At 44.9% G+C, this 27,077-nt stretch overlaps 1 protein-coding gene across 1 annotated transcript in view; it reads left to right on the top strand.

The window, feature by feature from the left end:
* DIS3L2 (DIS3 like 3'-5' exoribonuclease 2) overlaps positions 1-27,077 on the top strand; it is a 392,051-nt gene that overhangs the window by 308,041 nt on the left and 56,933 nt on the right. The window contains exons 11-12 of the mRNA XM_058299893.2: positions 9,155-9,267; positions 25,886-25,993. Of these exons, the coding sequence (XP_058155876.1) occupies positions 9,155-9,267; positions 25,886-25,993 (221 nt within the window). The remainder of the gene's footprint in view (positions 1-9,154; positions 9,268-25,885; positions 25,994-27,077) is intronic.

Below are 27,077 nucleotides of genomic sequence, written 5' to 3'. Positions count from 1 at the left end.
ACATTTATGATAGAGAAATTAGAAATTGCATACAAGCAAAAAAAATTCATAATCCTATTACTCAGAGACAACCATTGTTATCATCTTGATGTATTTTTTTAAGTGAGATAGTTGTTGTTTTTTTCTCCCTCCCACCTTGTTGGGTTTTTTGTGTTCACTGTCTATTCCCTATGTCCATTCACTGTGTGTTCTTCTGTGTCTGCTTGTCTTTTTTTCCCATCATCTTTCTCTTTAGGAGGCATTGGGAACCGATCCCAGAACCTCCAGTGTGGGAGAGAGGCACTTAATTGCGTGAACCACCTTAGCTCGCTGGTCTGCCACATCTCTCACTGTCTCTCCTCTGCGTCTCCCTTAGTTGCATCATCTTGCTGCACCAGCTTACTGCAGCACGGGCCAGCTTGCCTTCACCAGGAGGCCCCAGAATCAAACCTGCGCCCTCCCACATGGTACACAGGAGCCCAATTGCTTGAGCCACATCCATTTCTCTTAATGCATTTTTAAATACATTTCTTTCCAGACATTTTTAAACCAGTTTTGCGTGGTTTTTTTTTTTTTGTACTTTTCACCTTTATTGCCTTTTCCAGCTTTTGAAAGCTGGAAGCGTTACAAATGTGTAAAGTAAAAAGGAACAGTCCCTATCCCCACCCTCCAGAGATTCACCACTGGGGACATTTTAATTCTTAAGCAGCAACCCTCTCCTTCTGCCCCATTGGCTTGCCCTGGCTTTTAAAACTCAGAGCTAGTTTTACTTAACTGGATTTCTCCTTTTTAAACGGTTTTGTTTTCTTGGCTTCAGCCCCTGCTAGCTTTTTTTCTTCTCCTCTTTTAAATTTTGGATATAGAATTTTGATCCTGACAGAAGTAGACAGAATTGTATAGTGAAACCACTTGTCCCCCTCACCCGTCCTGGTGTATGCCATCATCATATCATATTGCCAGCCCTGCTCCGTTCCCACCCAAACCCCCCACCCCCACCCCCAGCCTTTATTATTTTGACTGGCTGACTTTTAACTACCTTCAAGGGTCCTTGTCGGCTCCTCTGACATCACTTGCTTTTGGCATTGAGGAAGGACCAACTGCCTGTCCTGGGCTCAGAGCTCCTCATGCTGTGCTCGGCTCTCTGTCCCAGGCCTGACCGGCTGACCTGGGCTTTCCCCGCTGACTTCTGAAAGGCCTGGAAATTCCCAGACTTTGGGCGTGCCAACCTCACATGTTTAGCTCCTCATTCTCTTTCCTGTTAATGAAGGAGGCCATTGCTCGAGTCATTTGGAAGGGGAAAGGGGGAATTTACTACCTGGGTGTTCCTCTTCCATGCTGTTCATATAAATTTAAACTCAGATTCCTGAGAATTAGATTGAACATGACAAAAATTGCTGTGTGGGCAGTTTAGTTGAGTAATTGCAGCTTGATAGAGCCCTTTGTAATACTGAGGGAAAAGGGTTCTTAAAGCTCTTAGTTCCAAAAGGTGAACCCACCAGTTCAGGAGTTTGTAACTAAAGGTCTGCATTTAAGCCTTGGCTGGGTAGCAAATAAACAAGTAAATAAACCCACAGGCTTCAAATCCTGGCCTGCAGAGGGACCTCAGAAGTCACCTTGTAACCCCCTCCTCAATACCTGGTATCTTGAATTGCATTCAGACTGACTTGTCCCAGAATTTACTTTGACTCCTTTTAAGTTTGTGAAATATTCTCAAACCATCATCACGTCATAGCCATGGAGTACTGCCACAGCTTGCTGTACCAGTGGTCAACTTTTGTGTGATTACATAACCAAATACCACACAGAATTGGAAAACATCAAGAGTTTGAGTTGTCCCTCTTACCTAGCAACCCAATCAGTGTTTCCTCCAAAGTCAGAGGGAATTTGCTTACCACAACTGAAAGATGAAGTTTATTGTGTGGCCACAAGGTGATACAAGCCCACTTGTTTTCAGCTGTGAAGTCAGCCTTTGAGATTCAGCAGGACCAAACTAAGGCAGGGCCCGCACACCAGGTGGATATGCTGCCTAACCTGCAGCTCCCCTCTGCTGGAGACTGGGTGTCTGGAAGTCCCTTTCCCTCAGTCCTCTTGGTTCAATTGCCTTCTCTGAGCTTCCACAACACTATTTGCCATTACTCTTAAAAGGCTTATGTTGGGAAGACTGACTACAGGGTCAAGAGGGTGACCCAAGTAAATGCTTCTGAGGACAGGAAATTGAGCATCTCTAGCATCTGCCTGGATGTCCAGTAGGTTGTGCTTTCATCATCTGCCTCCATTTACAAAATTAATTACTTCACAGCGGGATGCATTTCATGCACTGGTCTGTCAGCACCACTCCTGAGAGACTCTCGTCTTCCTCAGCTCGTTGTTTTCTGCTCCATATAACCTTAGCCTGCTTGACTGAACCATGATTTCAGAGTGAAACAGTGAATGTCACATCTCTGCAAAAACTCTCCCATGGTTTCCCATTGCATTGGAAATAGATGCTGAATGCTTCGTCCAGGCCCAGCAGGACCTTTCTTTTTGGGTCCTTGTCTGTCACACTAGTCTGTTAGCTTCTAGTTCTCTCCTTCTGTCCAGTCTTCTTTCTATTCCTTAGACACACAAAGCTTGCCCCCATCTTAGACCTTTAGCTCTCATTATTCTTTGGTCCAGAATGTTCTTTCCTGGTGCCATCACATGGCATGGGCCTTTTAAGACACAGAGATCTCAGTTTCCTCAGGGAGACCTTTTCAACTAAATCTTAGGTAGACCCCAGGCATTGTCATCATATCACCTTGTTTTATTTCCTTCAGAGTCTTTTGTACTGTTTTGAGTAATCTTTTCATTTATTGTGTGTTGTCTTTCTCTCCCCGAGTGAAGGGATGTTGTCAGTCTTGGTCATTCCTGAATCCACCGTTCCTAGAAAAGTTCCTGCCACATGAAGGAAGCTTATTTGTTGAACGACTGATTGAATGACTGGAGCAGTCTAGGAGATGCTCATGCGTTCAGGAGTATGCTTGAAGGAGGGCGAGGAGGATTATGAGGTGACTCAGAGCCAAGCCGTGTGGGTGTTTAGGCTGAAGGAGAGAAGATCCAGGGGCCACATGCCAGCTGTCCAAATACTGAAAGCTGGTGCTACCCTCAAAGTGGAGCCGTTCCTGCTGGAAGAGATCTGTCACTTCCCTCCTTTCTCTCAGCCAGACTGCTGTCCTCGGAGGAGAGGGTCTTGCTTGGGGCAGCTGTATGAGGTGAACTCAGGAGCAATCAGTGGAAAGTAGGAAGACAGATTTGCATTTTAAAAGGAGGGGAGAGGGAATTAACTGCTGCTATCTGAGGACACAGTGGGCTACTCTGGGAGAGTGATTTCTAAGTCAGCGGGCAGGTGCAAGCACAGGCTCACCACTCACTGGGCAGAACAGCTGTGGGACCCAGGCCCTGCATGGGCAGCTAGACCAGGCTCTGTTCAGAATCCCTCTCAACCCAGAGTGTCAACAAGTCTACCCCATATTTTTTTACTGATTAAGTCAATGTCAGAGCAACTCCATGTCAGCCCTTTCCCTGCCTTTCCATCTGCTTACAAGCAGGAGGTGCGATACCTCATAAGGTACCCACAGAAACAGTGTTGAGCTGGCAGAGGGGGTGTAAAGGACCCACAAGAAGATAGAGAAGGGGATTGAACTGGTCTAGGGCGTCAGGAAAGACCTGCCCAAGGGAGTGCACAGGGAGAAGCAGTGCAGGCTAGAGTCTGGAGGTGAAGGAGCAGGGTGACCTTGAGCAGCTCTCTTAAGTTCAATCTCAGTGACTTGGGGTGTAACTGGCATTTAAGGGGTAAGGCCAGGAAAGTTTAACATGCTCAGGGCAGACCCACACAATGAAGAATTCTGCCCCACCCAAAAGGCCAACATTGCCTCATTTTGAAGTAGTGATAGAGCATAGAGTGTAGGGGGAAGAGTGGAAAAAGAGAGGCTGAGTGGAGCCAGGCCAGTCATGACAGTGGGAGCCCCTGGAGGGTTTGCACAGGGGGGTAAGAAAGCTGAATTTGTATTTCAGAAAAAGCACTGTCTTCAGTGTGGAAAATGGATTTGAGGAGAGAAAAATATGCAAGGATCCCGATAAGGAGGTTGTTAGATCTTGCCAAAAGAAAGTGTTAGTGACCTTGGCTGAGGCAGTGATGATGGGTTTGAGAGGAGTTCAGGAGATAGAGCTTACAATGATGGGTAAAGACAGGTCTGAAAAAATCCTAGATTTCTTTTTGGTGTAGCCACCTGGATAGAGGAGATCCCACATCCTGGGACAGAGAACACATGTGGAGATTCCCTGGAGGACTTTGTGGAACAGAATTTGAGAAAAGCATGTGGATGGCTCTTTGAACCCCTGGGGGTGGATGAGACAGTCCAGGGAGAGAGAGTAGAACCAGAAGAGGAGGCTGCCTGGGGCAGAGCCCAGAGGTAGCCGAACTTATGAGGGAGAGAGAGAGGGAGCAGAGCCGAGAAGGAGCAGCCTCAGAGGCAGAGGCAGGCAGTGGTTCTGAAGAGCAAAGGAAGAGTGTGTCAAAGAGGGAGAAGTCACCATGCCTCAGATGCTGGATAAGATCAGGCCATGGCAGACCTCAAAAGGTTTGGATTTAGCTATGCAAAGGCCATTAGTGACCTGGACAAAAGCCATTATTTTATTTTATTATTTGCGGGTGAGGGCCATTTAGCAGTGTTGTTCACCTACATTCTAGATTAAATGGGTTTCTAGGTATCATATGTAATTCTGCTTTCTGTGAAGAGTTTCCCACTGTGGTCAAAAATAGCCTCTCTCACCATTGTCCAGTCTTGGCTTTGGGTGAAGGTGAGCTCAGGTGACCAAAGTTTGGAAGGCACTGATCTCACTCATGCTCAGAGAAGCCCGTTACCCCCTCCCCACCCCGACTGTGGCAGGAGGCTACAATGGTAGAGCTCACTACTGGTACAGGGCCTTTGAGTACTTCAGAAATCACTCTGCTGCCAGCTAAAGATGACTGTAAGTTAGCACTTTAGAAAGGAATTGTTGGAAGTCCTTACGAGGACTTCTTTTTATAATTAAGTAGTACTAGAGTTCATAGCTTAGCGATTGCTTGTTCTGTAATCAGGTCCTGCTACAAATGACTACGAAAGTTGGCAGTGGGAATCAAAAGAGCTGGTGAGGACAAGTGGGTGTGTGTGCACAAAGCTGGAAAAGTCCCTGACAGGACTTCTGAATCTGTAGCCAAGAATAGGGCTTCCACTGAGTCATGAGATAAGGCAAGATTTGAGCCATAGCCTATTGAGAAGAAAAATTAGGTTGTATCACTTTGTCCTAGAATTACAGTGATGATGGGGAGGAGAGTAATCAAGGGAGCAAAGGCTCTGAATCCAGCCTGATTTCAAATCTGGGCTTTATCACTTATTAGCCAAGTCACCTTGGGCAAGTGTCCAAGTGATTTGGAATTTCTCTTAGCCTTGATGAAGTACAGTTAGCACAGCTGTTGTAAAAGTTAGGTTAATATGTGTGGGGCCCCTGGCATAGAGTAAGCATTTAATAAATGATTGCTACTGCTGTCCTTATAATTTTTCTCATCATTGCTGTCATTATGTGTGTGTAGTTGTTACAGATTACAGAGCACTTTCACATATGTTCTCAGGGAAGTAAAAGCAGATTCCAGCTCCCTGTTGCTCCCGTCATAGCACCAGTAACATCATCCTGTCATCTTGTATATCTGCCCACCCCAACCGACTGTGAGCTCCTGAAAGGGAGGGACCACCTGCCTCATATGTGTGCCCAGTGTTGGCATAAGCAAGGAGCTCCATCACCATGTGTCCTGGATCCTTGAAAGGAAGCACTTCCTTACCATCAGAGCTCCTCAGAAAGAAAGGAAGTATCTTCAAGAGGTGACCCTGGCCCTTAAGGCTATATCAGGGGCCACCTGGCAAGGACACCGTGGGGAAGTGGCTGAGCTGGCTGGGAGGCCGGCTTAGCCGAGATGGTCTCTAAACCCTCAAGTTAGATTTTTAGTTAGTGCTTTAATTGGATGAAGCAGTTCTCTCGAGTTCATTCAAAGGAGTATTTGTGTTTAAGTTTGCGGACTTTGTGCAAAGTGAGCCAGACATGGTCTGCCTTGGGGATTCTTACTCTCTCTGCTTCCACTGCTCTTCAAAACTCCCAGGACTCACCACAGCCTGATAGATGAAAATTTTAAATTAAAAAACAATTTTTTAAATACATTTCTATGGAAGGCAGTACTTTTTAAAACATCAAATTGGTCCTAAACATTTTGGCACATTTGCTATATAATCTTCTGGATTTACATTTTATCTTTCATTGAATAAAAACTTCAATGCCACTACCTAAAGAGTTCTGCAAGTTCACATTATGTAAATATATGTAATAAAATATTTACTTAGGGTTTCCATTAAAAAGGTCCAAAGCAGAGAATAAGAGAACTTCTCTTTGCTGGTTTTAGAGGCTCTGCTGGGATTTCTGAGTGAAATTCAAGCCTCTCGAATATGTTTTGATTGGCCTCCTTCATGTTTTATCTCTTGTAATGAACTCTCTGTCAGTTTGTCAATTTTGACTGAGGACAGAAAGTTCATGTGTAGTAACAACACACAGCCTGAATTTAAAAGTATGGTTTATATCATGATGTAATAATCCTCTCTCTTTTCCTTTAGTCAATATTTACCTGTTGGACCAATAGATTATAATTCTGACTTCAAAAGAAGGCACTTTATTTTGCCATCTCCAAATGTTGGTTTTAGATACTTATAATACCAGAACTGGAAGTCGAGCCGTCCGGGACTCTTGGTTGCATTCACTGAGGGGTTAGTTCCTCGATCATCATGGGGCAGGTTTCAGGGCTCCCAGTGATGCGGTGACACAGCTGCATGCCTCTCCGAACTGAGGCTGCTGAACTTGGAGCCACTCTGAGCTTTCCAGACAGCCCTTCTCTCTGTGGGAAACAGGTTTATGACATTATCCCATAGCAGCCAGGATATCTTAGGTGGAGTTGGGTTTTCCTTAATGTAATAATGTTACAGTTTGGGGTAGAAAAGCGTAAGGGTCTAGGTGCCCTGTAGAACATTTTTTCTGGGTGTAAGACCAGATGAGGAGTAGGAAATTGTAAATTCTGTTCCTTGCCTAAACCCCTTAATTTAAGCACCTCATATTTATTCATTTCTCCATTTTAAAAAATGAAGGAAGAATAATCCCCCACTTTAAAAAAACAACAGGAGGATGCTAAATAGCTGCAGAATTTGCAGATAAAATGTGCGATACCTCAGGGCTGCTCGGCAGGTGACCCAAGGGGCAAGGGTGATGTGTTCGGAAGCTCTTCTGAGTCAACTGGTACCTCAGTTAGGATTCTTTTCAGTGAGTTGTAACGAAAAGGGAATTGATTGGCTCAAGAACTGCCAAGTCCACACGCGGCCTAGTTTCAGGTTCAGCAGGATCCTGGAGTTCAAACGAGGCCATCGTGATTCTCCCTTTATTTCTTAGACCTCTTTTTTTCTACATTGGCAGAGTTATTTCCTGGCAGCTCTAGGTTTATGTGATCCTGAAGGCCTGGATCCTGGGAGGGAGACGCTTTTTCCTGAAATCTACATTCATCCCTGAAAATAGACTTGGGATAAACGTTGTGGGTCTCATACCTTGGCTTGGACAAATCACTGCGTCCAGGGATGGAGCATAGTGGAACTGCAGCAAGCACATACTTGTGTTTAAACAAACTCAGCTCTGTGCTTGTATCTTCAGTGGGCCTTTGTTCAGGATGCTTTTTTCACTCTATACACTTAATTTACACATGCTCTCTTTCTTATATTCTATTTTGTGCATTTTCGAGTATATATAAAAATAGATTTATGTATATATACATATATACACGAGAGGGTGTGTGTGTATATATATCTCAAACCAAGTCTGCTATATTTTATAGAAGATATATAGGATATTCAGCTGCAGATCTTAAGTTTATAACCTGACTATCCCCTACCCTCATCCCCACCTAAGTTGCATTTCCACCAAAGTCTGAATTCCCAGCCTGGGTCAGATTCACACATGTCTGGTAGGGCTGGGAGAGAAGGCAGGGCCTGTTGAAAGGCAGCTCTGCCAGGAAAGAGCAGTTCCCAGGGGGGTGGGGGTGGGGGGCAGGGAAAGGTAGATCTCTTGCTAGAAAGGAAAAAGCAGCAGGCATATGAACCAATGATTAGTTCATTCATTCACCAAGTGCTTACTGGGTGTCTGCCGTATGCCAGGCACTGGCCATATGACAGTGAACCTTACCCCAAAGGCCCTGCCTTGCTGGAGCATCTGCCATGAGAAACAGTCAGACAGTAGACACGTCAGCCAATAAAGATGTTCTGTGTATCTGGTAGTGGTGACAGTCCTGAAGAAAAGACCATCTGATGCAGATTAGGGGCTTTAGCTCTGCAGAAGGTGCAGGAATCTCTTCTTATAGGGGGATTCTCTTTCAGTGGACCCTTGTAAGGAGAGGCAGGTCCTATTGAGGAGATGCTTCCGAGAGTAGGGAGAAGGTGAAGCCAAGCAGGCATCTGAATGGGGTGAGGTCAGAAATGTTCAAGAAAGGGAAGGAGGTTTCCCACGCAAGCTGCCTGAAGAGCGTGTGGAGGGAGGAGGGGGCCAGTAGGCTGACCAGGCAGATTGGGATGAGGTCAGGCTAGAGAACGTGAATAACAGGCTAAGACATCATTGGGCTGTGTTGAGAAAGATCCCTGGCAGCAGCAGGGCAGGGGGACCGAGGCCAGGTAGGGAGGCCAGATATAGGACTGAATTAGGGCCTGGGCGGGCCACTACAGGCAGGAAGGCAGACCTTTCAGAGGCAGAGTCTGTGGGACTCAGAGAGTAACTCACTCCTAGGGTCCTGTGTGGACGCGGTCCTCATCGTCATCGAGCCGTGTCTTCTTTTGCAAGGCTATTGATGTTTGCTCGAAGAGAAGAACCCCTAGAAATGGGAGACATCTTGTGAAAGCGGTTACTCTTGTTTATTCAGGATCAAAATCCTATGCTCTTCTTGGGTGTGCAACAAGGAAAGTAACAATAGTGCAAGTGACAGGGGTGGATAGAATGGCCAGCAGGACTGAATCCATGGGCCTGTGGCCCCTGTCAGTAGCATGCACTGGGGAGTCTGGCCCTTGCCTTCTGTCCCAGGCTGATGGTCCTCCTTGTGCATTCACAGGTAACTTTGAAGTGGGAGTTCACATCGCTGATGTGAGTTACTTTGTTCCCGAGGGATCTGACCTGGATAAAGTGGCAGCTGAGAGAGCCACGAGCGTCTACTTGGTACAGAAGGTAAAGATCCGTCTCCAGTTTCTTGAATTGAAAACATGTTCTTTTATTTAGTCCCCTTCCTTTTCTTAAGAAGAAAAAGAAAAAAAGAAAAAGTCATGTGGAACAGCAATCTTGTCTAAACATCTTTTCTCACCGCTAATGGGGAAAAATATGAGAATATTCTTTTCTAAAAAACAGTTTTCCTTGGGAAAGTGTGTTCCTTCTGTTATTATGTTTTTTCCTGTGAGGCACTTTTATGTTCAGAGAAACGAGACTGAAAAGAGACCAAAAGAAGACACAAGTGTTCATCTCCGGCCTTCACACTGGCCCCTTGTGAGTAGCTCAGACAGGGGTCAGCTTCAGAAAGAAATGCGCCAAAGGGTAACTGCTTCCAAACTAATGTTCAAAGCAGGGGTCAGCAAACCACAGCCCACACCAGTCACCAGTTTTTGTCAGGTTTCATGGAAACAGCCATATCCTTCGTTTATGTCTTGCCATGTCTTGTCTATGGCTGCTTTTATGACAGCAGCAGAGTTGAATAGTTATGACAGGGACCATATAGCCCACAAAATCTACAAGATTAACCATCTGACCTATTAAGAAACCGCTTGCAGAACCCTGTTCTAAGGGGTGAGACTAATCTGTTTTTGCCCTGCCCTTTACAAGATATCCCCACCCAGCCAAGGAAAAGCAAAGGGAGGCAAGGAGGAGCTTTGGGCTTTTCCTTCTAGTCCTGTCTCCACCCTCCTGGTAAGTCACTGAGTCTCTGGAGACCTCCGTAGGCTCATCCATGCGATGGAGGGATTGGACCAAATCCTTTCCAAGCACCTCTTCCAGGCTGTGTAGCTGGGTCTGGCACATCCACATAGGTAACCATGAGAACCCTTGCCTTTAATAAGTATTTATTGAGTGCCAGTTATCGGCCAGGCACTCTGTTAGGTCCTGGGGAAAGTAGTGGGTAAGACCATTGGAGAGAAACCTCTAGGTTTCTTTCTCCTCCTTTGATACCCTTTGTTTACCTGCTCATTTGACCCACCTTACTTGTTTGATTATATCTGGAATTTCACTTCCTGTCTAGCTTCCTTGAATTCAGTCGTCCAATTTCCTATTGCTGCCTCCTCTATCTTGAACCTTCCCTCCTCTCAACCCCCGTGACCTAGAGGTGACTTATGGTATTTGCTTATTGATTGCATATCAGATGAGAGGTATATCCCCACCACCCACCCATACGTACCATGGCATTTTGGGGGTTGGATACCCTTTGCCTGGCTCCCATCTCTTAGGAACAAGAGACCAATCCAAGGGCCAAACCTACTCTGAGATCTTCTTAGTATCACCACCCAAGGAAAGACGGCAGCTTCCCAGTCTGCCTCCACTGCCTAATCTGTTTGGCAGCTCCCATTGGCAGCCTGCAAACCCACACAGCTGGCAAAAGGACAAGCCATACTCTGAACTCCGCCCTCCAGAGTAGCATGTCCTCGTAGGCCATTGTACTTCTGGCGTCTCTAACTCCTGGAGAAATTCACCCTGCTGCCTGCTCCAGATGTAGCTATTTAGCAGGGTGCCAACCTATACGTTTGTAAAACCCACAGCATAAAAATTCCGGAGAGGCCCTGGAGAGGCAGTTCCATGAGCCCCCAACTTTTATGAACCTGTCGATCTTGACACAAGCATCAAGATACATCTGTATGACCAGCAAGTCCCCTTTTCTTAGTTTTGACCTCTTCACTCTCCTACCCCTTTGAAAACAAATGTTTGAGAAACTCATGCTTCCAGCCACCTAAACCCCCACTCCCTGTTGTCCCCCAGAATGAACCAGCCCTCATGTGGATATGCTTTGTCTAGACTCTGGTAATGGCTGACACTGGGGGTCCCTGTGCTGCCCACCTGGGGATGCTCCCACACCTGGGGTCCCAGTGAACCCCACTCCATGCTTTCACCCTACCTGGACCCTGGTCATAGAAAGGAGTAGTAGATCTTCTTAAGAGCTAGTATTCTCCTAGATTCTGTTTTTTCCCCGTTAGTGGTCCGAAAACAGTCACTAACTGTGTTGCATCAGTTCTCCTTTGGGATGGTCCTGTGGCACCACCTCCACCATACCTACCACCTCCCTGTCATACATTGTTCAGGATACCCAGTGAACATACCAGCTGCCAGGAGTGTATTCAGACATAGAGACAGAGGAGCTGTGTCCATATTCCAAGTGCATAATCAGTCTTGGGCCCCAGGTTTTTAAGCTTACGCAGCTATTACAGTATACTATCTTTTCAAGCCTGAAACCAGGGCTCTCTACAAATAGAGACATCAGCTTGTGTGAAGGGTTACTTTGCTTCCACTTTCCTCTGAAACCCAGCTTCTGCCAAGACTATCACAGATTCAGCATGGCCATCACCTAAGGTTCCCACCCATTCCAACAGAATCAAGACCTTCTGGATCTTTGCTTTGATGCACAGGATTAAGATTCTCCCATCTCAACCATACCTAGAAACAAATATGACATGTCGAAGATGGGCTTCCAGATATATCTCAGCCAGGTCAGATAAACATAATGCCATTTGACCTTTGAGTGCCCACCCATCTGCTGTCAATGAATGCACAGACTCTCTGCTGAACATAAAGGTGGTCACACTACCAAATGTCATCAGTCATTTCCCCGGCCCAGCCTTGGACATATCTCCCCTGCCTCATGCACACATGGTCCTGGACCACTCATAACCACATAGTCTTCATGCCAACCCCAAGAAGAGTGTGTTGTAGAGTGCTTGGGCTCCAGTTTCTAGTAAAGTGCCTACATGGTGCCCATGAAGGTCAGCAGCTATGGAACAAGTTCTCCAAGATGATCCAAAATGTACAGAGATTTCTGATTTTTTACCAAATGTTACTGACAGTTCCTCTCCTGTTTCCAACCTGCCATCCTAATAACTAACCTCTCAAAGGGAAGGGCCTCTTCGTGGCCTTGATTGCAGCCATGTCCTTTAGGGATGAAGATCCTGTTGCCTGTGGCCCAAACTTGGCTCTCATCACCTAGCCCTGCCCAACAGTTGACAGTGATATCTTCAGCCCCATACTGAAGATTGCTCTGTCTAGCCCCCTCTGCTCCAGCTTCCCAGATGCACCCTCTTGCCTCAAATGGGTGCCAGAGTGGTCATCTGCCATGGCTGCCTTCAATAAAGGGAGGCCCTCCCTAAGGGTACCTGCTACCTCCTCTTCCCTGCCCCAGGACAGTGTGCTTTGAATCACTACAATATAGAACATTTGAACAAAACTCTAGAGTTCCACCTGCTTCAGGAGACTTGGACAGCTGGTTTCTTCAGGGGTTCAGCTTTGCCTGCCATTCACATTGGGTAATCAGAACTACCATGTAGGTGCTTCCTGCCATCCCAGAAATTAGATTACAGTCAGGATAGGGTTGGGGGTTCGAGTTGATTAGAATTGTGAAATTCTGAGTCAGAAACTGTGATTATCCAAACCTAGTTACAATTAATAGTGTGCCATGGGCAATAGTTGGCTTCTTCGCGGTGGTGCCTAAGAGATCCAGAGCCTTCTGAGACCACTCAGCAACAATGGTCCACAGTGCCCTCATCTAAGCAGGAAAGTTCCACACCCAAGAGTTGCTTGTCCCTATCTGGCCTCTGACCTGTTCAAACCTAAGTGCAGTCTTTAAGAGCATCTGTTTGACCCCTATCCCTCACATTGTCTATTGCACCTGTGGCCCAGGGTGGCTCCAAGGCGAACACCACCACATGAGATTTGCTCCTTGACCTTGCCTCTATAGTAAAATACCAGTATTTAACATATTTTATTCCTCAATCCTGAGGATTCTGGGATGGTGATGCCCACTTATCTCTAATTGAGAGGGAGCCTCAATCCCATACAGCTGATAGAAGGGACTCTCCTGCTTGCAGTTGTAGATGCTCTCATTTCCTCAGTATGGTAGTTGTCCATCCTCCCCTCCTTGTTAGTTGTCCTGGGTGAGTCCAATGAACTGGAGCATAAGTGTGGCAACTCCGCTAAGGCTTAGGGCCCAGCTGGCACATGGACAGCCCAAAGTTTTAAGTCTTTTGGACGTACACCTACCAACTCCAGCACCAAATATATGTTCAAATAGAAGGGACTGAAGAGGCATGTGTAGAGAAGTCCTATCTGAGTCCAACTCTGTCACACTCAGGAGCACAAACTCTAAAATAGGACCCACTGGAGAGGTACCAAGCACCAGAGCTATCTGCCATGACCATAGGACTTGGGGGCCTCCAGAGCCCTCAGGAGCCCCACTTTTTGGGATAGTATCTACTTTGGCACTCTATGAGATCCTGCCAAGACATGTGTAAGTATTAGCTCTCTGATGACCTCCTGACTCACTTTCAAGACTCTTAACCATATAAAGTCATTTGTCTTTACCTTTGCCCCCTTTTATTCAAGGTCTTTTTCCAGTTGCATTGCTAGTTGGTGCTTAGTAATAATCCCTCAGTGCCAGGGAGGTTCATCCCCAGGATTCTGAGAGGAAGGTAATGCATTTATATGCTGAGTTTGGCTTAGAGAGAAGCCACATTTAAACAACATGGAGGCTCTCAGAAGGTAACTCTCAGGCACCTTACAGTACTAGGCTAAGTTGCAATTTCAAGAGCAAAGGGTCATAAGCTTAAAAATCCGTTTGTGTCTTTTAAAGTGAATTTATACATACCTTGTAACCCGGCAATTCTATTTCTATATGTATATACCAAACAGAAATGCATACAGATGTTACAAAAAGAATGTACAACAATGTCCATTGCAGAACTATTGAAAATGGCCAAAAAAAAAATGGAAACTATCCAATATCCATCAACTGTAGAGTGGATAAATAAATTGTGGTCTATTTACAGAGATTAATGTTCTACAACAAAAGAATGAACACAAACTATGGGGAAAGCAACCAGACATACTGTAGATTCCATTTCAATAAAGTTCAAAAACAGGCAACGCTATCTATGCTATTGGGAGTCAGGATAGTGGTTACCCTTGGGAGAAGGGGGGCCCAAGGGGTGCAGAAGGGGACTTCTAATGGTTCTTGATCTGGATGCTGATTAACGAGCATTTTGTTTGTGAAAATGTGTCAAGCCTTTCATGTATGATTTGTGCACTTGTCTATATGTATACGTCTGCATGGATTTGGCAGGGTAGGGGGTAACTTCCACTCCCTTTTAACTCTTAGTATATATATATGCGGCCTACCGAGGCAGAGGAATCACATCAAAATCCAGGTACTTAATTCTTAGCTTGGCCGTCCTGAGTACACAGTTGTGATATTTGTACACACTTAATAGAACCTTAGGTTGGAGGCATCCAGTCCACACTTCCTGCCGTTGACCAAACCCAGCCTTTGCCTGGCCCAGGTATCCATGTGGAATCTAAGCCTCCTCTTGACATAGATGTGCAATGGACACAACCAATCCAAGGTCCACAGAGAAAATGTGGCATTGGTGTGGGAAAAGTGGCCATGGTGGCGGCTGCTGGGTGTGGGGAATGGGAGGAAGAGATGAGATGGGGAGGTGTTTTCGGGACTTGGAGTTGTCCTGGGTGGTGCTTCAGGGACAATTACCGGACATTGTAGATCCTCCCAGGGCCCACTGGATGGAACGTGGGAGAGTATGGGCTATGATGTGGACCATTGACCATGAGGTGCAGCGATGCCCAGAGATATACTTACCAAACGCAATGGATATGTCATGATGATCGGAGAGAGTGTTGCTGTGGGGGGAGTGGTGGGGTGGGAGCGGTGGGGTTGAATGGGACCTCATATTTTTTGAATGTAATATTTTTTTAAAAATGAATTAAAAAATTAAAAAGAAAAAGAAAAAGAAAAGGCAGATGAGATACCAAAATCCCTTTTATCTACAAAAATGATTGTGTTCTGATGGAAAGAGAAATGAGAATAACCATCTCCTAAACTTTAAAGGCCATGTCAAGTGAATAAATGTGAAATGTTTTCCATGTACAGAAAAGTTTAACTGCCCTTCAGATACAACTTTGTAAGAATTTTCGACACAATTAGAGGTTCTTCCTCTAAACAGGTGGCTTTCTCTTGTCCAGGTGCTGCATTCTTTGAACCAAGAATTATGTTTCAAAATGAGAAAATGAAAAACTAAACTTGGGTTAAATAACTAAGCATGTTTCCTTTTCCATTCTTTTTACTTGGGTTTCGTGGTTGTTTTGATTGCAGAAGTTCTCTTTGGGGCTAGAGAGTTGGGGCTCTAATTCTAAACTCTGAAAGTGGGGCACTGTGGGGGAAGGGGCCCGCACCCCCTGCCTCCTTGCTCTGAGCTGCAGTGCCTTCCCACCGCCTGGCAGGCGCACAGCGCCGGCCCACAACCTTGGACAGCAGCAGCTGTGCAGTCTGACGCCTTCGAACCACTGCTCTGACCTTTCTTGTTTCTTGAAGGACTGTGTCCAGGAACTTTTCTGCTGTTTTCACTTTACTTTGCCTATAAAGGTCTTCTTAAAAGCTGGATGGGTGTTTTTTCCCTCCTTCAGATTCTTTGCTTTCTCATTTGGCTGGATCAATTCTCCCAGCCTCGTCACATGGGGGAAGGAGTGTGTGTGCTGTAGTGGGGGGAAGGGGACATCTCAAGTGAATGTGGCATTGGCTTCTTTTCATTCAGGTGCTACTGCCCTATAAGTGCCTGATATCAGAACTACAGCCTGAACCTGATTTGGGGAATTGTCCCATCGATTAGGACAATCAGGACAGTATACAGTGAAGTGGCTCTTAGGTCCAAATACCATCTCATTTAAATGCAAAGCTTTTTATTGGGTCTTTGCACACAGTAGTAGTATTTGATTATTCTTGTTAATGATAAGTATAGTCAAGAAAAAAGACAAATGTAAATAATATGCCTTTAAATACCATTAAAAAATACCACTATTATTCTGACAGAAGATGATCCTGTTAGGACAGGGGAAAATTGTCCACCTGAACTTAGTGCCTCTACCCAGTTAATTTCTCTCAACCATCTCCTCTAGGAGGGAAATACAATGTAATCCCAGATTTTAAGGCTATTTTTTAATTTCTTTTTTAAAAATTGTATTACATTTTAAAAGTAAAATAAAACCTAAACAGTTGAAACCTAAACCTAAATTTGCTGCCTTTTGGCCCAAGCACTCATGTTATTTTAGGTGTGAAGCAGCTCAAATGAAAGCTCACCCATAAATCTCTACAATATTTTATTGGTACTGCTTTATAATAGAGATCAAAGATTGGGATTGGAAGCTTGTATTCATGTGGAGTCCAGAAAGTTTTAAGATGTTCTTTTCTGACACCAGCAGGTTGTCAGTGTTGATGTTTTGTTAATGTCAAACTGTGTAGCAAAGAGTTGATCAAATTCTGAATTCATGGAAGTGTTGATATGGAAAAGAAAACTCTTGAAACAGAAATACTGGCTGGCAAATGGATTATCTATTTCATTTAAGTTGTTTCAGTGCATGAATAGGGAGCTAGCTGAGTGTTCCTTATAGTTAAGTCCTCGAAGTCCTCAGGAAAAAAGGAGAAGTTGTCAGGCTCGCGGTTGGGGAGCAGACTGGTGGGTGGGCACTGAGGCCAGAGGGAGGTTGGAGTGGGGAGCCAGCCAGGGTCTGGACTGAAAGGGGCAGGAGAGGCCCCATGACCCCTCCTGGCAGTGGGAAAACCCCTGTGAGTTGTTGATGCCTGGCCCCCTTGAGTTATTGTAGCCCCCGTATCACCGCTGGTCCTTCCTCTCCCTTCTTGCCAAGATGATTGATTCTTTCCTTCTGTGGCCCTTTCTGTTGGTCACAGGGCTGTCCTGGCTAACCTGCTGCTGAACTTGGCCTGCCTGCCTGCTGTGGCTTTAGCAGATGTTTCTGCTCTCTGAGGCTAATATAAGATTTTATAGTCTTGTTGGTACCCCCACCCAGCTGCCTTGGGCAGTGGTGTATTTACCTAAATGATCAATTTCTCTCAACTCTCTCAAGCCCTAGTCCAGAATACTTAGAAAGTCAGTGTCCTATCGTCATCCCTTTTTTTCCATGGCCGGCTTTTAAGTTCTGCCCTGACTCAACTTTGATCCTGGCCCTGAAGCATGCTTAAGACGCCACACTCTTCTAGCCCCTTTTCCTTTTCTGCTGTCTGAAGTGCTAATCTGTCTTCATTTAGGCTGCATTTATTAACCACCAGCTGTGCACCAGGCACTGTGCCAGGTACCAGCAATGTAAAGATGAGAGAAGCTGGCCCTGGGGAAATTAGAAGAAGCAGGCATGTAACAAACAACCACAAAATAGTACCCCTTTCCCAGGTGAGGAAGTAGTGTACAGGAGAAATTATATCTACCTGGGCTGGTGGTGGAAGAGGAGCTTCTAGAAGAGCCAAGAGAGCATCACAGAGGGATTTTGACCAGTGTTTCACAGTTTGAGTGGAAAATTTCTAAGCAGACAAAAAGGTATAGAAGGCATTCCAGCAGAGGCAACAGTGTCTATGCAGGTGGGAACGCTAGGAAAAGCTTAGCACATGTGAGGAGTGGTATGTTGTTTGGTATAAGGTCAGGGAGGGCTGAGAGATGAGGTTACAGAAATAGTCTGGAGGGACAGACTTAGGGATTTTACTTTATCTTGGGTGCAATTAGGGAAATTATAATGTCTCCTTTGATTAGGATAGAGAATCATCTCAGCACCTTTCTGAAGGACAGTGAAACCAGAAGTGGAAAAATTATCAGTACACAGGTCATGGCCCCTTGATACTCTGAGTAACTATCCCACCCCCCAAAGCGGACATCTTTGCTTATAGAAACCTAGGGGAGTTCACCGACGTTGTGGTTTCTAACTGGACTCCAGAACCACTAGGGCACTAGATGTCTTCCACCTACTGGCAAAATAGACATCCCAAACAAGCATGTCACTGTCACCCCCAAATTGCAGTCCCCTCCCAGTTCTAGCAATCCATATCCCACAAGTGTAGGGAAGTGGGAGAGGTAGTCTACAGGTTCCCTGCCAGCTTCTTTTTGGGTGGTCTGGGCCACCACGACCCTTTGCACCTGAACACCGAAAGATCCTGACTCTTCTGGAGACCTCTCAGCCCCACTGAAGGTGCTTGGGCCCTCCCTCAGCAGTAGGACGAGCCAAAAATCAAAATTTTTGTTTGGGAAAGTAAAGGCAGCATGTCCTAATATAAATAGAATTGCATGAATGTGCCACACTAATGAAGGATGTTGTTGGTGTGAGAGGTGTGGGGAGTGGTGCATATGGGAATCCCTGTTTTTGGTGTAACATTTATGTAATCTAAGTATCTTTTTAAAAAAAAAATATTAAAAAATAAGTAAATAAATAGAATTGCAAGTTATCACTGGGTGGAGTTTGGTAAATAAGAAAATGCAGAAGTCTGGAGAAGAATAAGGAGATCTTATCCAGAATAATTTTGACCCCAGAACTCTTTTTAAAAAAAAAAAAAGATTTATTTATTCTAGCCCCCATTATTGTTTGTATTCACTGTCTGCTTTCTGTGTCCATTCATTGTGTGCTCATCTTCTTTTTAGGAGGCACCAGAAACAGAACCCAGGACCTCCCATGTGGGAGGGAGGTGCCCATTGGCATAAGCCACCTCTGCTTCCTGATACCACAACTCTTATCACTTAAGTGAACACACTGGGTTAGGGGACCATCAGAATATGTCCTCCACATGTGAAAAGCATAAGATGGAGAGGAAAGGACTAGTTTGAAAGAGATTTAGCATATCAAAAGCAAGACTCCATAGCTGAATGTAGCAGGGAGAGAAGAGTGGAGGAGTCACTGGGAACCCCCAGCTGTGATTTGTGGGAGGTGTGCCATATCTGGGATAGGGCTTTTTTTTGGGGGGGGGGGGGATTTCAGGCATCTGTTGTTTGTTATTAGTATTTGTTTCTTTACTTGCTTAATAAACTGGGAATAGGATGCTGCTTCTAACAGAGATAGGCTATATAGACAGGAGCAAATGCAGGGAGGAAAATGGTGAACTTTGTCTTCTGCTTGAAGTGTCTATGGAATGCCCAGAGGGCAGCAAGACAGAGGGATCTGGAATTACCAGTAGAGACAGGGCTAAAAGTGCAGATGTGGGCAGGATTCACGTGTCAGTGGTAGGGACGTGGGAGTGGAGAGCCTGGGGAAAATGTGCAGGGAGAAGACAGGGAAGCAGAGGGCCGGAGCGCAAGATGCTGGGCGTGGAAGGAGCTGCTCACGGAAGGGAGTTCAGGGAGGACCAGTACTGTGTAGTCTGAGAGTGTCCACTAGTTCTGTATTTCTGAAAATACATGCACAGGGAAAAAACACAAAGGTTTTATACCAACATATTAACGTTGTTTATTCTAAAAGCTAGAGCCTGAAAATTGAAACATTTCCTATTTTGATTTGGTGTCACTTAAAATTTCTACAATGAATATAGGATTTTTGTAATTAAAAAATGTTATATTGGATTGAGAAGTGAAAGGAAAGAGAGAATGAAGATAGGGAATATAAACCTTTGAGAAGCTTATATGAGAGGTGGAGTGGAAGTTCCAGATAGAAGGGTCTCTACTGGGGATTGGGGGGGTTGTGCTATTCATTGTTGCTAAGAATGGGAGACTGAATTTGTGTTTATTGTGTAAGGGGAGGGCAAGGCCAGAAGGACAGGTCAAATTGAGAAGGTCTTGCCAGGGCAGGGAGATGGAGGACCAGGCTTGGGAGAGAAAGGATACTGTGAGGTGGCAGAGGACTGAGGGACACAGGCAAAGTTAGAGGGTAGTGGGTGTGAAGAAAAGGACTGGGAGGGCTTGAGTCTGATGATCTTGCTTTTCTCTGTGAAGCAGAGTTGAGGTTTTCTGTTGAGAAGGAGAGAGGAGGCAGTCGGCTAGTTTTGAGGAGAGTAATAGAGTTTTGGATTAGCTTCTGAAGGGTATGGGGGAAGGAATTAACCAAAGACAAGCAAACGGGTTGCCAGCCTCCACTGAGGTAACAGCTCAGCTGGGTTAGTGATACCCCTCCACACAGTCCAGCAATTGCCTCCATCCCTGCTCCGCTTGGAATTGCAGAAACGTTGACGGTGGGGTTTGTAGAGCTGGGACAATAAAAGCGAGGGAGTGTGAGAACTTTGAAAGAATTATCCTGTGGTCCATACTGCATAGTGAAGCAAATGAGGGCAAGACAAAACTGGGAAAAAAATCAAGGGGTCGGGGAATACATGAGCAGTGGCACTGTGCTCAGGAGAGCCAGGACTTTCTCAGCTTCTGGAGAGACCTGTCTTCTTTTTTCCACTTAGACATCATGTAAGTGGAAATTAAGCGTACACCTCATGTACACTTATCTCCCCTGGCTCAGAGGCCCCGCAGGTGCCGGGGCAGACCACACATAGCAGCCGGGTGTGCGTGGACTGCCAGCCGCTGTCCAGAGGGTCTCCCTCTGGAATAACAGCCCTTGGGTTTGAGGAAGCAGCGAGGCAGGAGTGGCCACAGGTCCTTAGAGAAACGCATTTGCAGTGACCCTGGCAGGATTCAAGAGGCCGTGTCTGGCCAAACCACAGGACAACTGTAACATTTTAATCCCTTTTTCTTTAAAAGATAAATAGCCATTTGTTTGCAAAAATATATGGACATAGAACTGGGTTTTTTTCCTGAATTCCATCTGAATTCTGCCTCAAAAGCTGGTGAAAGTTTTATTAGAAGGAATGCCCTCTAAAAAGTATAGTTGTACTACCTGAAAAGTTTTGTCTAGCTTCTTCCCAAGCACTTTTGTTCTTTATGTCTAACCGTTTCAGAGTGAATAGGATGTAGAATACCACGTAATTTTTATCCCCTGAGCAACCACTGTGTGTACCCATGATTTTTAGGAGGGAGTAGCCAAAATGGTCTGTCTTATACTTAAAATCCTAGTTGCCTGTGAAATTTTTATGTAGAGATGTTTAAATAGAAGCGTCCCATGCTCTTTCATAAAATGCTTGAGGAGATGCAAGAAACTAAACAGGAGAAGGAGGCGATATGGTTTCCTGGGTCTGTCATTTGTTTGCAAACTTGAAGAACCCATTGTGTGTCAGATGCTGGGTAGAGAGACCGGGGCAAGGCTCAGGCCTGGTTCCTGAGGACCCCATGGTCTAGATGGAGGGGAGAGACACACAGGAAAGGAATTGAGATGGAGGGGCAGGGCTAGAGGAGTGGCTGCAGATCATTTTGGAAAAAACAGGTGAGGAAGACAAACTACAGTACAGACTCCACCTCGGGACATCTGGATAAGCCTTTTAGAGAGGGTGGTGAGCTGTATCTCAAAAGGATGTGCAGAAGTTTGCCAGATGCAAAAAGTCTAGCGTGATGCTCCAGCAAGGGGAAAACACTATATGCAAAAGCCGGCAGCAATGAGCAGGCCCAAAAGGGGAACGGCAGGCAGCAAGAAGGCCGGGGTGGCTGGAGGTGGGTGCAAGGTACAAGGCCGAAGGGAAGGTTGAGCCAGCCTCTGAAGGACCTTGTCCTTTGGAGGCCATCTGGCTTTTATTGGACATCTTCAGTACTGTTTCACTAATAAGAAAAGCGAGACTCGGACCATTATAATGAGGCCCAAGTCAATCTGACTCCCAAGCCCGTGCTTTTTTCCTGTGCTGTGCTGCTTGTGAATCTGGACATCACTCGATCGGTTAATGGTCTTTAGACCATTATTCAGGCATTTTTTTTTTAGTGGTGAAGGCCTTTTTGTGAACAAGATCTTATACCATGCCCTAAAACATAAAAACAAATTAAGTTGTATTTCAGTAGCATAAGTGTATTTCATATTTATATTTATAACACTTATTTATGAAACCAGTTAGTGAAAACAATGACTTAAAAAAAATAAACCCTTTTGGAAGAGTTTTAGATTTAGAGAAAAAGTTACAAAGATAGTACAGAGAGTTCCATATGCCACACCCAGTTTCCCCACTGTTAATATTGTAATTTGCCATGGTATATTTGTCACAATTAAGAAACTGACATTGGTACATTACTGTTAACTGATTTGGATTTCACTGGTTTTTCCATTAATGTCTTCAGTCTGTTCCTGGATCCAATGCTGGGCACCACGTTGCATTTAGTTGCAACAACTTTATTTTTTTTTTATTTTTTTCATTTTTCCTTTTTTTTTTGTCTTTATTTTTTTAATATTACATTCAAAAAATATGAGGTCCCCATATACCCCCCACCCCCCTCACCCCACTCCTCCCACCATAGCAACAATCTCCTCCATCATCATGAGACATTCATTGCATTTGGTGAATACATCTCTGAGCACTGCTGCACCTCATGGTCAATGGTCCACATCATAGCCCACACTGGCCCACAGTTGACCCAGTAGGCCATGGGAGGACATACAATGTCCGGTAACTGTCCCTGCAGCACCACCCATGACAACTCCAACCCCCGAAAATGCCCCCACATCACATCTCTTCCTCCCACTCCCTACCCCCAGCAGCCATCATGGCCACTTTCTCCACACCAATGCCACATTTTCTTCGACTACTAATCACAATAGTTCATGAATAGAATATCAGTAAGTCCACTCTAATCCATACTCTATTCCTCCATCCTGTGGACCTTGGAATGGTTGTGTCCACTCCACATCTATATCAGGGGGGGCTTAGATTCCACATGGATGCTGGATGCAATTCTCCTGCTTTCAGTTATAGGCACTCTTGGCTCCCTGGTGTGGTGGTTGACCTTCTTCACCTCCATGTTAGCTGAGTGGGGTAAGTCCCATAAACCAGAGTGTAGGAGGTACAAGTCTGTTGAGGCTCAGGGCCTGGCTATCACATGGTCAGTCCAGAGATTCAGGTCCCCTGGGTATACATTAAACCCCAGCACCAACTACAGTTCCGGTAAAAGTAACAGGAGAGACTTGTGGACAAAGATCACATCTGAGTCCAGCTCCATCACACAGAAACACAAACTCCAAAGTAGGGCCAACTGACAAGGCACTGAACTCCATCTGCCATGACTATAGAACCTGTGGGTCTCTGTAGCCCTCAGAAGAACCAATACCTGGGGTTCTATCTACTTTATCTGTCTCTGGGACTCTGCTGAGGTATGCATGATAACCTGCCAGCTCTTTTTGGAGACTCATAGCCATATAAACTCATTTGTCCTTTCCACGTCCCCCTTTTATTCAGGTCAAAAAGCATTTTTAACTCCTGGTATTATATGTAGATTGAGATATTATGCTGGTCCGAGTTGACCCTTTTATTCAAGGTCATTTTCAAAAACAACTTTCTTTTGACAAACACTAAAACATGTATTCAGGAATTGTGTTACACTATCAGATCTTCAGCTTTGTGATTTGGAGTAAGATACTGTCTCAAACACTTAGAAGAAATATGAACTAGCTGTAAAACAAAGTATTAAGCCCTGGACTAATCTCATTGCAACAAGCAGCCTGGATGAGCAGCATTCCACCAAAATATAGTTGGTACAATTATCTAACAGTGCAGCCAGAGAAGAACCCAAGAACCATATCCAAAAAAACCAACTTAGACTAAGAGCTTAAATTATGTGAGATCTTTATAGTTCAATCATGAGTCAGTTTAGTATCAAAACTTTCTCTGTTTTATATAATATGTTTATGCAGTTGAATATGAAGATGTATTATTTTGGGAAACACTTGACACATATAGGGAAATGTTAAATATTTAGATCTCATTCTAACACAATTAAATACATTAGCAAAATATATATATATAGCGTTCTCCTAACTGATGGTGCAAAAGCAATGGCAAAAAAACTTTCAAAAGCAGTTGTCTTATAAAAGCTATTGCCAAAAGCTTTCAGATCGTCATTAGATTTTTACGTAGATGTTTAAAGAGACCGCATCCTTCAGAATAATTCCAAATAATGCCACACAGTTATGAATTAGTGGCTACTGGTGTAGGCCAAGAGTTCTAAAATTTACTTTTCCGTGCCAAAGTTATTTGCTATGCTGGAGCAGGGTGCAGTTAAGACTCTTCACATAGAAGAAGCCAAATGCTGCTCATTTGCCCTTCTTGCTTATCACCACCCAGTTAGTTAACTCCAGATCTAATGTGACCTGCTGAACACTGCAGATCAAGTAGGGCCAGGGCAAGTGGGTTCGGCACATGGACATGAATGCTGACATGCGGCATTTGGGAGCGGGGTGGATGAGATCATCCTCAAGCAAGAAAAAGTGGGAGAAGAAACAGATTTGAAGGTGCAAAGGAGCAAGTTTGAAGTAGTGTCAGGACATCCAGGTAGAGATACTCATTTAATCTTAGTCATTTTAGAGAAAAGAAGTTATATTCTGGGATAGCTATACATCATCATTTGAAAATAAATAGGTTTATTTTTTAAACCAAATGGGGTTTGCCAGTGAATCAGTTCATTATATAAAGATGGATAAGAGGAAGAAATAATTTAGGATTTAAAAAATTGTCAGCTGGGTAATGAGTTGACCAAGTGTTGGTGTAGGAAACCTGAATTCATGTATCTTTCGGTATCATTGCTAGAGTGTTACTTTGTTAGAGTATTCTTTTAATGTTCCAGCATGTAATTTGGTAAATGGTGGGAAGTTTCATTACTAAAGCATTGATTTGGCGACCATGTGGAATCTAAGCCCCCTCTTGATCTAGAGGTGGAGAGGATATCACCATCCCAGCGTTCACAGAATGGAGGAATAAAATATGAACTAGAGTGGACTTACTGATATTCTACTATAAAACTATTGTGACAAGTAATAGAAGAAGTTTTAGCATCGAGGTGGAGAAGTGGCCACAGTAGCTGCTGAGGGCAGGGAGAGGGTAGAGATGCGATGTGGGATTTTGAGTTGTCCTTAATGATATTGCTGAGTCAGATGCTGGACTTTATATATCCTGCCATGACCCACTGAGTGTACTGGAGGAGAGTGTGAACTACAGGGTAAACTATTATCTCTGTAGTGCAGCAGTGCCCCAAAATGTGTTCGCTCAGTGCGATGAGTGTGCCACAGTGATGGAGGAGGTTGGTGTGGGAGGACTGGGGTGGAGGGTGGGCAGTATACAGGAACCTTGCGACGGCTTGCTTGGTCGGTAGAGGTGGGACCGCAGAACCTTTTATATTTTTTAATGTAACTTTTTTTTGTGATGTATGTATCTTTAAAAATACACAATTTACAAAAATGTGGTGGGGGTGGGGAGTGGGTTGTATGAGAACCTCGTGGTTTTTGTCTTACGCTTTTTAATGTAACATTCCTTGTAATCTATTAACTTTAATAAAAAAATAATTTAAAAAAAGAAACCCTATCCAGAGTTTAGACTCAGTCCTTGGGTTCTTAAGTACAACCTAGAGTTAAAGACAACTTAAAATTTCACCTGGAATGGTTATTTGCAAAAGTACAAGTCGTTCTTGAGTCTAGAACTTCAGTTTTAATATGTAACGAAATGTAGTTATTTTTCATTGTTATAATGCGTTTTTTACCTTCTGTTTCCCATCATCTCACCTTTCCAGCTCTCATTCCCATTTCACTACAGAAGATCATGGAAAACTGTAAGATAGTGTGGTCATTCTGCAGTCTCTGGGGACAAGTTCACCTCCATCTTCAGCTCACTCTGGAAGCTCCAGCTGTTCCCCACAATGCCACTTTTAAGCCTGTGGCTGACTCTTGCAGGTTGTGGAAAGGTGCTCACAGGGCTGTCCTCTGTTTGCAGGTGGTACCCATGCTTCCCAGGCTGCTGTGCGAGGAGCTGTGCAGCCTCAATCCTATGACTGACAAGCTGACCTTCTCCGTGATCTGGACGCTGACTCCCCAGGGCAAGGTAACAACTTACCCTCATGTGTCTCTGTGTTACAGCCATTCAGTGGGTACCTCTTAAGCCTTACTGTGTGCCTGGCAGTGTGCTCGAGTACAGTGATGGTAGGATGAGGGAGGTACAGGGGAAACCAAAGTAAAGAAGAGTGTGTAATAAGAGTCCCTGCCTCTGAAGAGCCATCCGTCTCACTTAGAAGGAGACTCACCCGAAGCAATTAGGACAAGTTATTTGATTCTTGAATGTTATCAGGTGAAGGAAGAAATTGTGTAAGGAATAATGAGGGTGGGAATGCTTAGAGGTAGAGATAGGGTTTAAATCAGGGGTTCTTAGCCTTTTTTGTTCCACAGACCCCTATCCCAGTACTCTCAGAATGTACTGCAGATAGTTTTATGACACCCAGCATTGGAAGTCAGAGAAAATAAAGATAACAAGTTGATATTTTATCAATTCAAGCTCATGGACCCCCTGAGCTTAAAATAAGAGGTCCATGGACCCCTGGATAAGAACCCCTGGCTTGGGAAGCGGACTTGGCCCAATGGATAGGGCATCCGCCTACCACATGGGAGGTCCACGGTTCAAACCCAGGGCCTCCTTGACCCGTGTGCAGCTGGCCCATGCACAGTGCTGATGCATGCAAGGGGTGTGCCCCATAAGGAAAGCCACCCAATGCGAAGAAAGTGCAGCCTGCCCAGGAATGGTGCCGCACACACAGAGAGATGATACAACAAGATGATGCAACAAAAGGAGACACAGATTCCCGGTGCTGCTGATAAGGATAGAAGCGGTCACAGAGGAACACAGCGAATGGACACAGAGAGCAGACAACTGGGGGGGCGGGGGGGGAAGGGAGGAAGGGGAGAGAAATAAATAAAAAATAAATCTTTAAAAAAAAAAACCCTGGCTTAAATGAAGGTGAATATGGATTGGCAGAGGCAGGAGGGGCAGCCTAAACTGTGCTTTGGAGAGCGGGGCCTGTTTGAGGGAGGACTGTTTAGAGAAACAGTGGAGAGTTTGGGTAGATGGGGTGGGATCAAATAGGGCACATCTCAAATGCCAGTCACAAATGAATTGTAGATGTTAGAGTCCCTCT

Source organism: Dasypus novemcinctus, chromosome 7, assembly GCF_030445035.2.
Source record: "Dasypus novemcinctus isolate mDasNov1 chromosome 7, mDasNov1.1.hap2, whole genome shotgun sequence".
Taxonomy (NCBI): domain Eukaryota; kingdom Metazoa; phylum Chordata; class Mammalia; order Cingulata; family Dasypodidae; genus Dasypus; species Dasypus novemcinctus.
Note: the sequence above shows the minus strand (reverse complement) of the source record. Positions and strands in the feature narration are given on the sequence as shown.